The sequence below is a fragment of the Pipistrellus hanaki genome, assembly GCF_964339955.1.
Source record: "Pipistrellus hanaki genome assembly, chromosome: 2".
Classification (NCBI taxonomy): domain Eukaryota; kingdom Metazoa; phylum Chordata; class Mammalia; order Chiroptera; family Vespertilionidae; genus Pipistrellus; species Pipistrellus hanaki.
The window spans coordinates 111,749,198-111,761,392 of NC_140504.1; the positions used below are offsets into that span (position 1 = coordinate 111,749,198).

The 12,195-nt window shown below is 43.1% G+C and overlaps 1 protein-coding gene across 1 annotated transcript in view; it reads right to left on the bottom strand.

Moving 5' to 3' along the window:
- The window catches only part of GMDS (GDP-mannose 4,6-dehydratase), a 609,262-nt gene that overhangs the window by 112,330 nt on the left and 484,737 nt on the right, over positions 1-12,195 (bottom strand). Inside the window, exon 8 of the mRNA XM_084873318.1 lies at positions 449-567. Coding sequence (XP_084729444.1) covers positions 449-567 — 119 coding nt within the window. The remainder of the gene's footprint in view (positions 1-448; positions 568-12,195) is intronic.

Consider the following 12,195-nt stretch of genomic DNA (forward strand, 5'->3'; position numbering starts at 1 on the left):
TTAGGAGCCAGCAGTCCTGGATTGTGAGAGGGATGTCCGACTGCCTGTTTAGGGCAGTCGAACATCCCTTGAGGGGTCCCAGATTGGAGAGGGTGCAGGCTGGGCTGAGGGACACCCCCCCACCCCATGCACAAATTTTGTGCACCAGGCCTCTAGTATAAAATATAATAAAAAATTAAAGTCTTTCAAAAGTAAAACTATTTAAAATATAAAAAAAGATAAAAGAAATTTTGAAAAGATTGTTCAAATAGTGACAAACACTTCAAATAAATAGAGTTGGATATGTGATAAATAAGAAAGTCCCTGCTCCATGCTAAAACTCCCTACATTGCTTTACAAGAGAATAAAAAGGGAAAAACACAAAACCAAGGTAGAATAGCAAGCATATATACAAACCTGCCAGAAAATGTTTGATGAATGACCTAAAATCAGCCTCAGGTATACTTACACAATGGTTTTTCCAATATGCAAAAATGACTTCTCTACAAATTCCCGGACACTATGGACTTCTCCAGTAGCTATGACAAAATCCTCTGGCTCGTCATTCTGCAACATCAGCCACATAGCCTAGAGAGAGACAAGTAAATCCCAGTTAAAGTTGCAGCCAGCTACCACTTGGGAAATATAATGCTATCAAACACATGTAATTGTGTATGGACATTGTTAAAAGATGAACTGAAGCACATTAATATATTTTTTAAGATTTTCTTTGATCATACCTTAATTTGAATAGAGAAGTGGTTAGGAGTGCTTCACCAACAAGAGCTAGTGGCAAGGTTTTTATAGAGTAGACACTGAAGTGAAGCAAAGCAATGCAAAGAAATTATTTGACTGGCTATAGCTCATGCAGTTGCCTTATTTGGGAAAGGCAAGTTAACTCTTTTTGATTGGTTGGTCTTAAGTTTCATTTTCATAGATTTGAGTGAAGTGACCCAGGCTTAGGTTAGTTTATGTGGCCTGCCTAAGTCTAATAGTCTCCAGGTTTAAATACTTTAACCTACAACTAGCGCTGGGATGTTGATCTGTGAGTGCCCTGTGTGGGGCCTGGATGAGGTTGGTTGATCTATTTGGAAATGTCTTTTGTGTGAAGTGTATCCTTGGGCATGTGGAGGTATTATTGATTTGAGAAAATGCTAAGTAACTGATTTACTATCTGAAAAATTTAAAGTTCTGAAAGTTTAAGGTCTCTTGCCAAAAAGAGGTTTTAAAGCTAACACCTTAATTTTAATGGAGAAAGGGAATGACAAGCCCTTCCCACCCAGAACAGGTAATCCAATTCCAACCAGCAGCTATGTTTAAACAAAGTGTCCATTTACACTTGAATGGCTACACCTTTTGATAGCCTAAGGGCAAGTTTACATGTAAACAAGTTTGCTCTCAATTCCCAGGGCAGAAAAAAAAACAAGGTTTAAAATTATTAGATTTTAAAATTTATTCTTAGAAGTGTAAAAGTTTATTAATTAAAAAAAACCCACAACAACAGCAAAAGGAGATTGAAAAACCTGATGAACAATAATAGCGGTTCATTGTAGTAGAGTCGGTGATATGGGAGGGGGGGAGAAGGGAGGGAGGAAGAGACACTGTGCACCTATGGATGAGGACAATGGGGGGTGGGGAGGGGGTGGAGGGTGGGGTGGGAACCTGGTGGAAGAAATGAGGAACCTTTGTAATAATATGAACAATAAAGATTGATTTAAAAAATAAATAAATAAATAAATAAACCTACAACTAGCATATAATACAATATTCTCACCACTAGAGTAGTGGTTCTCAAGCCATGATGTGCATCATGTGGGAAATAAATGTATAATAAATATTTATTATATAATATTTGCATATTATATAATAAAAAGCTAACATGCAAATTGACTGACAGCAGAATGACCGGTTACTATGACGCACACTGACCACCAGAGGGCAGATGTTCAATGCAGAAGCTGCCCTTTGGTGGTGAGTGTGCTCCCATAGGGGGAGCACTACTCAGCCAGAAGCTGGGCTAATGCTGGAGAGCTTAGCCATGGTGGCAGGAGCCTCTCCCACCTCTTGGCCATGCTAAAGACGTCCTCCTGCTGGCTGAGGCCCACTCCCTGGACCTAAGCCAGCAGTTGGACATTGCATGAGAGCTCCCAGACTGCAAGAGGGCATAGGCTAAGCTAAGCGCCCCCCCCCCCCCCCCCCCCCCCCCGTGAATGAATTTTATGCATTGGGCCTCTAGTTTCAGTATAAGATGCCTGGGCCACAGTTGCTGAAGTGAGCTTAGTAGAGAACATGTTTTAGGCATTTTTGCCTTTAACACCCAAGGTGATTCTCATGTAGCAAGTCCTCAGACAACAATTTAGACTGGAACAAGATATTGAAGAGTATCTGTGGCAATTCTTCTTTCGTAAGCAGAATTACCTTCATATCATGGATGGAAGGGAAAGAAAAGAGTTTTAAAGATAGATGTTTATCCCCCAAATAGAACAAAATTTCTTAACAATGTGGTGATATCAAAAAGCAAAATAATCTAATTATTAATGGACTTTAGGTCAAGATGGCAGCATAGGTAAATATGGTACTTTTCTCCTCCCACAACCACATGAAAATTACAATTAAACTAAAGAACAACCATCATTCAGAAAAACACTTGAAATCTAGCTGAAGGAAAGTCATACAACTAGGGATTTAAAGAAGAAGCCACATCAGGACTGGTAGGAGGGCCAGATATGCAGAATGGCTTGTCCCACCCCCACTTGTAAAAATTCAGAGGAGTAACTAGGCTGTAGAGCTCCCTCCTGAGCTGTGAAAAGCATAGGCCCACACTAGGATCCCCAGCCAAGGGTTCCAGTGCCAGGAAGAGAAATACCTCTACAACTCTGGCTGTAAAAACCAGTGGTTAGCACTGCAGCCCACAGATTGAAGGGGGTTCAATTCTGGTCAAGGGCATATAACTAGGTTGCAGGCTCAATACCCAGCCCCAGTCATGGTGCATGTGATAGGGAACCAATTGATGTCTCTCTCACATTGATGTTTCTCTTTCTGTCTTTCTCCCCTTCACTCTCTCTAAAAATCAGTGGAAAGCTATGCTCAGATGAGGATTAAAAACAAACATAAAGAAAAAGATAATGACTGAATAAGACAGAGGGCTCTTGGAGTCCTAGGCAGATCCTCTTAAAGGGCCTACTTGTGAATTTACTTTGATTCACTCCCTTTGAGCTCCAGATCAAGAACTGGGGTAGCAGCTCAAAAGGCATCAGGGACATTTGAGAAGGAACTGAATTGTTTGTCATCAGGGTGAAAACTAGGGGACATATTTCTCCCAGACAGAAGTCATTGTTCCTTTGAATGAGTCCTACCTCCATGGAGCAGGAAGGTGAGCAGCATATTTGAGTCTCCACCAAACCTGGCTATCACAGTTTGGCCTCCCTGGTAATTCCCTGAGGCACCACCCAACCCAACTTCCAAGCCCACCCAAGATGTTTCCAGTAGGTTTTCCACAAGAATGGCCTGTCTTGGCTCATGCTTTAGAGTCTAAAGTCTAAAGTTTAGACTTTCCCAAATTTTCTCCTAAAAGCAGCATCTGGTCTCAGGAAGCCCTGTACCTCTCGATAAGTGACCCCAAGCCAGACACTAGCAGTGGCTGGCTAGGGTTCACAGCTTGACCTCTCCTGGGCACCTCCAAACCTAGTACAAGTGGAAGCCATCTGAAGATCACTTTGTAGCTCAAGACTGGTGGCCCCAGGTATTACACAGGTGGTGGCTGACCTTGGGTTGCAGCTCCCGGGAGGCCCAATAGCCAGAACACCCAGTGGACAGTTTCAGACCATGTCAAAGCACCATCACCCAACCAACTTCATAGTGATACACTCAAGGGGTGGACTTTATGGGCACCAGAGCCCAGCTGAAGTAAGTTCTTCTCTGTGGGGTTGGTCCTTGCAGAGCTGATCTCCACAGTGGTTGGTGGTCACAGCTAGTCCTGGTAGCTGATTGGCCTAGGGGTAAATCCTTCTCATCAAAGTGCCATATGGTGGGGGGAAGCACCTGGAGTGCCCAACGTGGGTGATTAAGGCTGTGCCACTTGACCCTTCAGGAAAACTACTACATTAGGCCACTCTACCAAGCACAGGAGATGAAACAGATCTACCTGATACATAAAAGCAAACACAGGGAGGCTGCCAAAAAAAGGGGAAACACCTCCCCCAAAAAAGAACAGAACAGACTTCCAAAAAAAAGAACTAAACACAAGGAGATAAGCAATCTACTAGATGCAGAATTCAAAACACTAGTTATAAAGATGCTCAAAAATTTAAAGGAAAAGTAATTAAAGTAGAGAGAATTTTGGCAGCATAAATAAGGACATGGACACCATAAAGAAGGACATGGAAACCATTAAAAAAATACAGTTAGGACTGAAGGAAACACTAACTAATATGAAGACTAATATTAAGGGGAATCAACAATTGAGTAGAGAAAGCTGAAAATCAAATCATCGATTTGGAACATAATGAAGCAAAAACACCCAATCAAAACAACAAAAAGAAAAAAAAATATTCCAAAACAATAAAGGTAGTGTAAGGAGCCAACATTCAAAGGTACCAACATTCACATAATGGAGGTGCTGAAGGAAGAAGAAAGAGCAAGAAATTGAAAATGTATTTGAAAAAATAATGATGAAAAACTTCCCTAACTTGGTGAAGGAAATAGACTTATAGGTCCAGGAAGTGCAGAAAGTCCCAAACAAGATAAATACAAAGAGGCCCAGGATAAATCATAATTAAAATGAAAAAGGGTTAAAGACAAAGAGAGAATCTTAAAAACAGCAAGAGGAAAAAAGCAGCTAATTACATATAAGGAAACTCCCAAAGGACTGTCAAGCTGATTTCTTAACAAAAACTTTGCAGGCTAGCAGGAATTGACAAGAAATATTCAAAGTGATGAAAAGCAAGGGCCTACAACCAAGATTACTTTACCCAGCAAAACTATCATTTACAGTTGCAGGACATATAAATAACCTCCCAGACAAGAAAAGTTAAAGGAGGTCATTACCACCAAACCAGGATTACATGAAATGTTAAAGTGTCTTCTTAAAGAAGAAGACAGAGAAGAGATAAAATATGAACAATAAAATGGCAATAAATACCATTGCCAAGTGAATTAACAAGTGAATTAAAAAAACAAAATCAATGAAGAAGCAGAACAGAAACATATTATAGATACAGAAACTATTTTGAGCATTGCCAGATGGGAGGGGAGATTCTGGGAGTGGGTGAAAAAGGTGAAGGGGATTAAGAAGGACAAATTGGTGCTTATAGAATATTCATTTACACATATATAATAAAAACCTAAGCAACCTTTATGACTGGAAGACTAGCTGGTAACTATGACTCACACTGACCACCAGGGGGCACAGGCTCAACACAGGAGCTACTCCCACAGTCAACCTCCCATGGCTAGACAACCTCCCATGGGCCCTCTCCCTGGTCGGCTAGCCCCAATCAGGACTGGGCAAGATGGCCCCAATCAGCACTGATCACTGGCCAGGCTGAGGGACCCCACCTATGCAAAAATCCGTGCATTGGGCCTCTAGTAGGGATATAAAATATGGCATAGGGAATCTATACAATAAAAGCCTAAGCGACCATTATGGTGGAATGACCGGTCACTATGATGCACACTCACCACCCAGGGGCAGACACTCAATGCATAAGCTGGCCCCTGGTGGTCAGTGCACTCCCACCACTCAGCCAGAAGTTGGGCTCATGGTTGCGAGCACAGCTGCCATGGCAGGAGCCTCTCCTGACTCTGTGGTAGCACTATCAAGCTGTGGCAACACGTGTAGCAGGCCATGATGAGCATGGGTGGCATGGTACCCAACCCTGATTTGGGCTCCTCCCTGCCTGCCTGCCACTTGGCACACTGCTACATCACTTGGGGGATGTCCAACTGCTGGTTTAGGCCTGACCCCGGTGCCTTTCTCTATAGAAAGCAGTCAGTTTGAACAACTCAGTGACTCAGGGAAGCACAGGGAACTCAGGGTGAGCCTGCCTCCATTCTTGACTCACCCACTCGATGGTGTTCACAGGACAGACTGTGGTGGCCTACCCCATGCACATGCAGCAGCTGCTAAAACTCAAGCAGCAGGCTGTGCATCAGCAGAAGGCCATCCAGCCACAAGCTAGCAGGTAGACATCCCTCGAGGGGTCCCGAAGTGCGAGAGGGCACTGGGCCTCCAGTATCGTCAATAATCCCATATAATAAAGAGGTAATATGCAAATTGACCACCATGCTCTCACACAAGATGGCCACCCATGTGGCAACAAGATGGCTGCCCCTATGTGGTCACAAGATGGCCACCACAAGATGGCCAGCAGGGAAGGGCATTTGGGGGTGACTGGGCTGGCAGGGAAGGGAAAGCAGTTGGGGGGGATCATGCTTGCAGGGGGAAGGAGGGCAGTTGTGGGGGACCACGTCAGCAGGGGAGAGCAGTTAGGGGTGACTGGGTCAGGAGGGGAGGGCAGTTAGGAGTGACCAGGCCTACAGGGAGGGCATTTTGGGGCAACTGGGCCAGCAGGGAAGGGCAGTGGGGGCAATCAGGCTAGCAGGAGAGGGCAGTGGGGAGCAATTGTGCTGGCAGAGGAGGGCAGTTGGGAGTGATCAGGCCAGCAGGGGAGGGCAGTTGGGGGCAACTGGGTTGGCAGGGGAGCAGTTAGACGTCGATCAGGCTGGCACGGGAATGGTTAGGGGGTGATGAGGCTGGCAAGTAGAAGCAGTTAGGGGCAATCAGGCAGACAGGAGGTTGGGAGCTAGCAGTACTGGATTGTGAGATTGGGCCTAAATCAGTAGTCAGACATCCTCTGAGGGTTCCCAGATTGGAGAGGGTGCAGGCTGGGCTGAGGGATATCCCCTGCCCCAGAGCACAAATTTTGTGTGTCAGATAAGTACTAAATTTATCAAGATGATCACTTAGTAAGTTATATAATGTCTAATCAATTAAAACTGAAACTAATATAATATTGTATGTCAACTATAATTTGAAATAATGATTTTAAAAAAATTAAAAAAATTAAAAAAACAAGTCCCAAGGGGAATTAAAAAAACCCCTACCATTTATATGCTGATATTGTTTAAATTGGATTCCAAAACCTGAGATTCAACAATTGATCTATAAGTCCATTTCTTTATTTGTAAAACTGAAAAAAAAATGCCACCTACTCAAAAGATTATTAATTGTGAAGAGATGATTTCAAGCAGGGAATACTGAAACCTAAACATAATCTTGGACTTCACAAGTATTTCAAGACCTCAAGAACTCCACCACTGCTCTTTTTCATAAGTATAACTAAGTCTACCATGTTACACAATGGATCCTGATTTCCAGTTGCTCAAATATTTGAAAGATCCCCAACTTCTATGAGTAGTACAGCTATCCTTCAAGGAGCAACAGCTAACAATTCACGTACTGCTCTTCTGCGTCTATTTGTAAATATTTTTTCTAGAGGGTTCACTGGTTACCAATCCCACATTAAAACAACAACAACAACAACAACAAAAAACAAAACAAAAAGAAAGAAAGTATAGCAAAACCCTGTAAAATAAATCTCTGCTAAATTAAAAAATAATTATTAATGCAAAAACAATCATGGAATGAAGAATACTACCCCTTTTATAGAGTTTTCTGGGAGGCAATGAGAAGGTGTATACCAGCTTAGGTTTTCTTTCACCAGGCAGCATTTCAAGGTCAGGTGCTCAATGGGACCTTCGATAAGCACATTTTTTAACAGGAATAAGAAGGCCAGTGAGGCAGCAATATAGCCACATGTTTAAGATACTAACTGTGGCCACCATCACAGCTTGGCTACATTCAGTTATATCAGCTTTAATCAATGACATACAGGCCTGGAGTTTCTATAGCTTGGAACAGCAGTTAAGTTTACAGGTTTTGTTTATACAGATAGAAGATACAGATTTAAAATAAGTACATTTGGTATCTGACAACGACATGTATCTTTAAGAAAAATCCAAGTAGGACACAAGTAAATGTGTGTGTGTGTCTGTTTTAATCACATCTACTCACTTTTCAAAATATAATAGGTAAAGATAGTAGGCAGTTCATTATAATGCTATGCCCAGTATTAAAGGTGAACTCTTGTCCTAACATTTAAAGAAAAATATTTTTGTTGGTGTCTCCCTAGCTACTATTGTATAAGCTGAAAGTTAGTTTGCTGAATTCAACAGGGTAGTTTATTTTCGCTTAAAAAATTAATTCTTCTTTATTCTTTTGAATTTGTGGCAAACTTCTAAAAATAAAAATATGTAAATATTTCTCTTTTACTTGAAATTACTTCTTGGGACTATTTTGTATTTTTGGCCTATTACATGATAACTTTAAATCATATTTTGAGTTTATAAAAGATGAGACTTTGGGCAGTTTTACATGCCTTGGAGATGTGGCAACTGGATGAATCAATGGCAACAGATTCACATCAGTGATATACTAAAAGAAACTGATGAAATTGTCTTGGCTAAGAGATAGTTCTGTCCACATTAATGAAATATCAGGTTTCACTCTGCAGTAGGTCATAACTAATGAATTACAATACTTACCCGAGGATATGCATATTGATTTTTAGGAGAGGGGTTAGAAAAAAGAAAGAGAGAGAGACATTCATAGTTTATCCCCCTTACTAGCTTCGACCAGGAAACCTTTTTTAATGTACAGCACTATGCTCCAACAAAATGAGCTACCTGACCAGGGCTAATCACAGTACTTTTTAAGTTTTATACAAATTAGATTAATAATAATAACAAAGTTTTATCAGTTTATTATTATTACTAGAGGCCCAAAGCACGAAATTTATGCATGGGTGGGGGATCCCCTCAGCCCAGCCTGCACCCTCTCCAATCTGGGACCCCTCAGGGGATGTCCAACTGCCAGTCTAGACCGGCAGTTGAACATCCCTCTCACAATCCTGGACCTCTGGCTCCTCACTGCTCACCTGTTTGCCTGCCTAGTCACCCCTAACTGCCCTGCCACACCGGCCTGATTGCCCCCAACTGCCCTCTCCCTGCTAGCCTGGTCACCCCTAACTGCCCCCCCCCCGCCCCCGCTGGCCTAGTCAACCCTCACTGCCCCCCCACCCATCCTAATCAATCCCAACTGCCCCTTCTACTGGCCTGATTGCCCCCAACTGCACCCTCTCCGCTGGCCTGGTCACCTCTTACTGCCCCCCTGCTGGCCTGGTCGCCCCCAACAGCCCCACCCCTGCTGGCCTGGTCACCCCCAACTGCTACCCCTGCCGGCCTGGTTGCCCCTCACAGCTCCCACTCCCCCTACTGGCCCGCTTGCCCCATGCAGCCTGCTATTTAGTTATTGAGTCAACCCTCACTAACCTCCCTGCCGGCCTGGTTGCCCCATACAGCCTGCTTGTTCAGTTATTTGGTCGTCCCTTGAGCCAGCCTTGGGCTGCTGGGCATCTACCATCTGAGGCTTGCATGTACCTTGGGCTGGCCCTGGGTGGCTGGGGGGCTGAGGGGACTGGGGGACTCTGGAGGCAGGCACCCCCGTGGGGCTGAGGGGACTGGGTGCCACCATCTTTGAGGGCATGACAGTCAATTAGCGTATTTCCTCCTTAGTGGCTTTGGGCACCGTGCCATCTCTGTGAATGTGCGATGGTCAATTAGCATATTCCCTCTATATTAGATAGGATTTTTGTTGATCTTCATCTGAGGATATTTTTCCATTGATTTAAAAAAAATATTTTATTGATTTTTTTACAGAGAGGAAGGGAGAGGGATAGAGAGTTAGAGACATCGATGAGAGAGAAACATCTATCAGTGGCCTCCTGTACACCCCCTACTGGGGATGTACCTGCAACCGAGGTACATGACCTTGATCAGAATTGAACCTGGGACTCTTTAGTCTGCAGACTGACGCTCTATCCACTGAGCCAAACCATTGATTTTTAGAGAGAGTGGAAGGGAGGGGGTGAGAGAGAAATCAATTGGTTGCCTTCCCCATGCTTCCTCACTGGCACTGGGGATGAAGCCTGCAACAGAGGTACATGCCTTTGACTAGAATCGAACTGAGAACTTTCAGTCCATGGGCCAATGCTCTATCCAGTGATCCAAACCAGCTAGAGCTCGATTAGTTTTTTAAAGGCAAGGAGTAAATGTTCTCTCTATTTGAGTAGTCCACACAGCACACAGTCTACAAGTTTTGTAGCTCTCAAACCTCCAAGGCCACTGCACACTGTTATCTGCTCCAGGCTAAGATTAAGATGAGGGCTGTGGTCTGAAATGCAGCCCGGCTCTGCCACCAAGCCTTGTGCCTGGCACCCTCCTTCGTTAGGCTCCTGGGGAGGTGTCTCCCTGAAATGGGCACTGGCTCCAGCAGAGGCCCGACAGATGGCATCTGTAATCTGTACGTGCAGTTCCTGGGGTCTAGAAGGCCTCTTCCCTCGGCTGTGTGGAAACTCTGATCTCTCCTTCTAGACCATGAACAAAAGTCCCAAGTCTAGTCCTGGACACGAGTTCCTGTGATGCCCCTGAGTTTCACTGCCATCCATGGCACATGGTGCAGATGGGTGCACTGGGATACAGCCTACTCTTTGGTCACCTTCCCTCACCTCTCTCCAGTGCACCCATGCCCACACACACACACCAGCTAGCTTTGGCTTTCTTCAAAATGCTTTCAAAATTTTTCGGAAAAATTAAATTATGCTTCTGGCTAGAATTTCTATTTGAACATTTTTCTGAGAGATTAATATATACACTTGAATGTGTTTTACTCAAATTTCCATTCTAAAAATAACATTTCAAATAGGTCTTTTAGGACAGCTCAGCTTTATTTTATTTCTTCTAAAATGCTATGTTGTGCTAGAATACTTTTTAAAAATCATATTTTTAGGCATGTGAAAAAAATAACGGCTTGCTAAAAATAAAAGGAGAAGATATGATTACTGGTTAATAGTAGATTCCTTTGTGTAGTGGATCACTTTGTTCCTCAGCAGGAGCCTGGGGATCAGTTGGGGCCTCACTTTCACTAGGGTGAGTGCCAAGCATCTGCTCTTTTCTTTTCCAAAAAACTATCTGCAGCCTCTGACCTATCAATTTCTAGGCATTTCCTCTACAGTCTATATTGTACCAGACTACAGTCTGGGAATGGAAAGGGAAAGGATATACAACTCCAGATTTATTTGTTATTACTAAATAGTTTACTGGTTATACAGAGGGAAAGGGCTTTGTTTAAATTTCCATTGAGCATAATTAATGGTTATTGACTGGTAAATGAAGAACAGGTGACACTCCAGATTGGAAGATAAATGATCTTGTGTTCTGGTGTGATAATGGGTTAGTAATTTGCCACAAAGCCCGGGCCCAGTGCATCCCATCGTAATGCTGGGTCATGTCCAGGACACAAAGGCCCCTGTGTGAGGAGCACTCAGCCATCCCCTCCTTATACAGCTGCACACGGTGATCTGGTCTACTTATTCTCTGATGAATGGCACAACTGAGGCAAAAGTTCACCACTTCTCACCTTCCTGTTCACATGCTGAGCACATGACCCATAACACCACCAGGGCACAATCTGTGATCAAATTGCCACTCAGCTTTGGCTGCAGAAAGGATTTTTGAGGTTGCATGTTTTAGACGTTAATTCTCTCTCTTTGTCTCTCCAGAAATGAAGGAGGAAAAAGACGAAGAAGTCTTTTCATATCCTTTTAGAGCCTTTAAGGATCTGATGAACTTTTCCATTTCCTCACATGCTTTTTTACTTTCAGCCCTGCACTGATCATCTGCAAAAGAAAAAACATCTCCTGCTTCTTAATCCATCTCACAGGGAGGAAAAACAATTAGTTAAGCAATTTACCAATGCTTCAGATTCTTCAACACAGAATGTCACTTCAAGTCAAATGAACAGCACAGTTTTCAAATCATGTCTCACATTCATTTTGCTTTTAAGGCCTGTGAAGTTTGGGGGAAATCTGACTCCATACCATTGGCTTGACAGCCAAAATAGATACGTATAAATATTAGTTAACTTTGGACATGTGCTCTCTTGTAACTACATAATTAACCTATCCATTCTACAAATCTAATTTAGAGAAGTCAAAATAAAGTTTTGAGTTAAGAAATTTCAAATAAAAATACTCCTCTCCAACAAGCTACTATTTGGCCATTAAAACCATGAATGCGGAAGTGGGCAGTGAGGGTCAC